Source organism: Labrus mixtus, chromosome 22, assembly GCF_963584025.1.
Source record: "Labrus mixtus chromosome 22, fLabMix1.1, whole genome shotgun sequence".
In the NCBI taxonomy this organism is placed as follows: domain Eukaryota; kingdom Metazoa; phylum Chordata; class Actinopteri; order Labriformes; family Labridae; genus Labrus; species Labrus mixtus.
In genome coordinates this window covers 21,960,391-21,965,031 of record NC_083633.1, presented here as the reverse complement: position 1 = coordinate 21,965,031, position 4,641 = coordinate 21,960,391, and the positions used below count along the sequence as shown (strand labels likewise).

General features: G+C 44.9%; 1 protein-coding gene across 2 annotated transcripts in view; it reads right to left on the bottom strand.

Moving 5' to 3' along the window:
• LOC132956334 (thyrotropin-releasing hormone-degrading ectoenzyme-like) overlaps positions 1–4,641 on the bottom strand; it is a 122,925-nt gene that overhangs the window by 19,269 nt on the left and 99,015 nt on the right. For both annotated transcript variants that reach the window (XM_061029713.1, XM_061029712.1), the window contains exons 9-10: positions 3,883–3,948; positions 3,104–3,282 (exon numbers count right to left, since the gene is read on the bottom strand). In XM_061029713.1, the coding sequence (XP_060885696.1) occupies positions 3,104–3,282; positions 3,883–3,948 (245 nt within the window). The remainder of the gene's footprint in view (positions 1–3,103; positions 3,283–3,882; positions 3,949–4,641) is intronic.

Below are 4,641 nucleotides of genomic sequence, written 5' to 3'. Positions count from 1 at the left end.
AGAGACAGAGAGAGAGAGAGAGAGAGAGAGAGATCCTGCAGGTCTGCTGCAGTAAATATATATAAACATAAATAAATATTTATATTTGATATTTATATTATTTGTTATTTCTCACGTTTAGATGACAGTATTAAGACGTGGCTGAATAATAACTGATATTAGAGACTGAACGTGCTCATGGCGTTCTGTGGACTCTCTGGTTTATGAGTCGTGCTGCGTTTGTGCAGCTCCTCGCTGTTAGCTCGCACCGCTTCTCCTCATCTCTTAGTCACTTTCTAAAAGAAGAAGCGTTTATTTGCGTTTATTGTCGCCTCTTTGATGGCGGGGAAATCAACGGCGGGAAATTGAAACGTCTCCCTCAAACTGCCTGAGACAGGAAGGAGTGTGAAACGTTTGTCAGGAAAATGTCACCTCATCATTCTAAGAGAAGAAAGACGGTCGCCGGTTCAAGTCCCGGCACGGACCAAGTCCGGAAGTTAGTCTGGTAGCTGGAGAGGTGCCAGTCCACTTCCTGAGCAAGGCACCCAACCTTGTTTGTGTTCATTTTCATTAAACTGAGTGTAAAACTGAATTTCCCCTCGCAGGATTAATAAAGTATAAATTATTATTATTTTATACACACGTCCGACAGTTTGTGTGTTTCAGCTGTGGCGTGTTACTCTCGCCTCTTCAGCACCATGGACAGCGCTCATTCACAGACACGTATCAGTCAAGACTTGGCGCCGACTTCTCTTATTTTCCATCTCTGACTCGTCTGAAAGAGAAGTTCTTTCTCATAAACATCGTCGTCCTGCCCTCGTGTGACGCCGCCCCTGCATCAGAGATTAGAAGCATCAAACATTAAAAAAAAAAAGTCGTTACTGAGCTCTTGTTTGCTTGAAGCTGACCTTGGAGAGAAACTAGAGCTTCAAAGAGAAAGAGTCGCAGCGATGACAGTAAGCAGGATGTCGGTGAGGTCGCTCACTTCCTGTCAGATCAGTTCAGTAATAAAGTGTTTTTCCTGCTAACCGATCCTCCCACAGTTCACTGTTACTCTCAAGATCTTTGAAACCCGGCCCGCTCTGTGATCTGTTGTCATGGTTGCTCACTTTGAACTCCGCCGAGGATGTTAAATATCTCGGCGGCTTTAGATGGCGAGGCCTCGCAGATGAAAACACGAGTGTGTTTCCTGCCTGTCAGTGACGCTTTCTGATCTCTGCACACTGAGGGGATTAGCAGCAGTGTTAGCATGAAAGCTATCGTTATGATCAGCTGTTTTCATGATGTTTATGATAGACTCCTTCAGTAACCAGTCAGCAGCTCATCAGGTCTCTCATGGATCTCTTTACAGACTTCATAATTACTGCATTAGCAATCAGCCGTATCAAAACTCATGAACCAGGATGGTCCACAAACCATTAAAGAGATTTAAAAAGAGCCGAGCAGAGTCGACAGCCTTCTCTGATTAACAGCTGTTATTCTGCTCAGATCTGAAGCCTGATCATGATTTACCGTATTGACAGTCAGCAGAAGATCTCAGACCGACCGTCCTGATTAATTCAGAATATCTCTAAGAACTCGATGTTTTCCTGCACATCGATACTAATAAATAAATGAAGAGTTAAAGTCAACAGCGTGTAACACTGTGGGACTTTTGAGCGCTTGTGAACGCAGCATCGGCCTCTGATTCAATCCACCTCTGCTGCTGCGTTCAGCCGTGACGACGCCTCAGATAAAAGCTCAACAACAAGTATTGGCGAACGCCCTGGGACCCCCGAGTGTGTCTGAACGCAGCCCCTTAAGACTCAACAAGAACAGAAGAAAGAGTTCAGCTCCACCTGCAACAAACAGCTTCAGTTCAGCGGCTGAGGAGAGCAGCTCCAGAGAAACACAAAAGAGATGAAAGCAGAGAACAGAGGTTGATTGTACATGTCAGAACAATAACATGACAGAAAAGAGGAAGATGAAGGAATGAACAACAGGTGAGGAGGAGGAAAGGAGCTGATGAAGAATTGATGGAGGAGAAAGTGGGTCGATAAAACAACGAAGAGAATAAACTTTCAGACCTGGTGAAGGATGTGAATAAAACATGGAGTGTATCAAATATAAATGAAATATAAATCATGTAAAGGTGCTAAAGAATGTGAAGAGAAAGTGCTTCTTCAGGAGAAAACGGAGGACAAACTCTGAGCTTATCGAGTTGTGAAACAAAGAGTTCCAAAGGGATCGCCGGTGAATGAAGAGATGAATGAGGCCGGGCAGCGTGCCCTGAGGACTGCCGTCTCCAGGAGAGTTATTGTCAGAGCGGTTAAAATGTAAAGGTTATCCTCGGCCACGCTGAATCAGAAGTCCCACAGTCCCCGACGCCACTGGGATTAACCAAAGACTGTAGAACACATGGACGCATTGGCCCAGTCACATTGAGAGGCGTTTTGATGCTGAACGATGGCGGTCACCATGTTGGAAATTCTAACCTGTCTGTATCTAGTTTCAGGCCGAGAGGTGGAGCTGAGGCGGCCTCCACGGCCCCCACGCCTCGAGGTTATCAGATACAACATGCCCACCTGTCAGTCAAATCAGCCACGCCTAGATGATGTAAAACTCACATTCTTTATAAATTCAGAAACTGAGCTAAAACCAGTTGTTGCTAGGAAAATGTTGATACAACAGTTAGGTGTGACCGAGCATGCTGATTGGACGAGAGGCTTTCCATAATGATGCTTTAGAGGAAAGCCGCGTCGAGTCCCAGCTCCGACCAGCTCCAGCCCTACAATCTGACCTAGAACCTTCGATCCCCGGACACCCGCCACCCTGCAGACTTCCAGGGGGCGGGGCCTTCAGTGTGGCGACCCCCACCCTCTGGAGCCCTCTCCTGGTTATCTGCGACGCTACATCCTCGCACCATCGCTATAAAACCTGATCGGCTCAGCTCATGGACTCAGTTTAATCGTGTTGTTTTTTTTGTGTGTTCTGATGTAACGTGTCCTCGGGTCCCTTGAAGGCGCTTTTCTCGATGTAATTAATCGTTAAACTAACGGTTGCTATGACATTTATTCTTTGCCTTTGTGTTGATTTAAAGTTTAATTTTTACAATAAAATGATAAACAAACATTTAAAGTCTAACCTGTTGTTGTTCCTCACTTCCTGTCCATACAGGAAGTGCTCCTGGTTGACAGTGATGTAATGAGTGGGGAGCTGCTCTGATTGGTTCTTGCTGATGGTAAGCACAGGGTAGCCCATTTGTAGAGTCCACCTGTCCATCATCTCTCCAATATTGATGTCCCGCCCCTCTGAATGCATGGCCTAAAAACAGACAGATGAATAATTATGATTAATGATTCGTAAACAGAAATAATTTAATGACTTTCTACAATCATTAGTGAGGTCATCTTACCCCATGAGTAACCTATTAATATCTGAAATAACAGCTCCTTTAAAGTCTCCTCATTAGAGACACATCTTGTACATTCAGGTAATTGGACGTCTGATTGGCTGGAAGCTCGGCCTCGCTATAACGAGCAGCGCTAACGAAGATGAATCTCGTTAAACTGACTTTTTTTTCTTCCTGTGTGAAGGACAAACAAGAAAAACAAGCCTCGCCTCCACCTGTCAGTCATGTCACCATGGCAACATGACTTTTCACGCCCCCGTCTCATCAGGCGTGAGGTAACTAGCGTCTCCGAGGCCTTCATTAGAAGAGCTTCGTTAAATAATCAACAGCTTCTGTCAGTGTGGCGGCTTCGCCCCTCAAGATCTACATGTGGAACATTTAAAGGTTTAACTCCCTGATGGAAAGTAAGGTACCTTACACGACATGACAACAGATCTCTCTGAAACTTTAGAGCAAGGCGGGAAGAGAAAGTTGAAAAGTAGGACAGGTAAACGGACAGGTGAGCTACTTACCTGAGACAGTTTGCTCCACAGGTCGTCTCTGGCTGCGTTACTGTACATGTGACTCAGAAGGTAATCCTGAAACAACAACAAACAGTTCTCAGGTTAGCAGGTTAGCAGGTTAGCATGATGCTAGTTTCTAGTGAGTTTGGAACACAAAGAAGAAGCTGCTGGGAACATCTCTGGTTTTACTGGTATTTTCCCATGAGCTCGGGGAAGCAGCTGAACAAGAGGAAGTCTAAAGTGAGCACATTTCATTTATTTTACAGAGCTGTTCAGGCCATTTTTGCCTTTATTGGAGAGGACAGCTGAAGAGAGACATGGATATTAGGGAGGAGGGGGGGGGGGCTCTGTACACGGGACACCGAGGCCATAAGGCGCCACAGCACATTTAACCTTTATGGTTAAATATGCCGTTTTGGACGCCCCTTGGTTTGCCAGATATGAGAGCAGTTATCAGGTCAAACCAACAGGTGTTGCAGTGAACTTGTGTTTAAATGATGTCGAGCTGAATCAATCTTTAACGTAGAAACATGAAGAAAATATTTATTGAAACATGAAACAAGGACATTTTCTAGATGATTCCAAATATGATGCATAAAAACACAACGCGCAGATAAAATCAGGTCCAAAGGATCGGGGTGCATGATGCTGTTGTTTTCGTAAAGCTTCAGTAGTGAAATCTTTCTGAGCCTCTCCGAGTGTTTACTGTGTAAAAGTCTTGATTCAGTGAGGAGTCTGAAGGGCTTTGGGCTCAATCCTCGCTCTGAT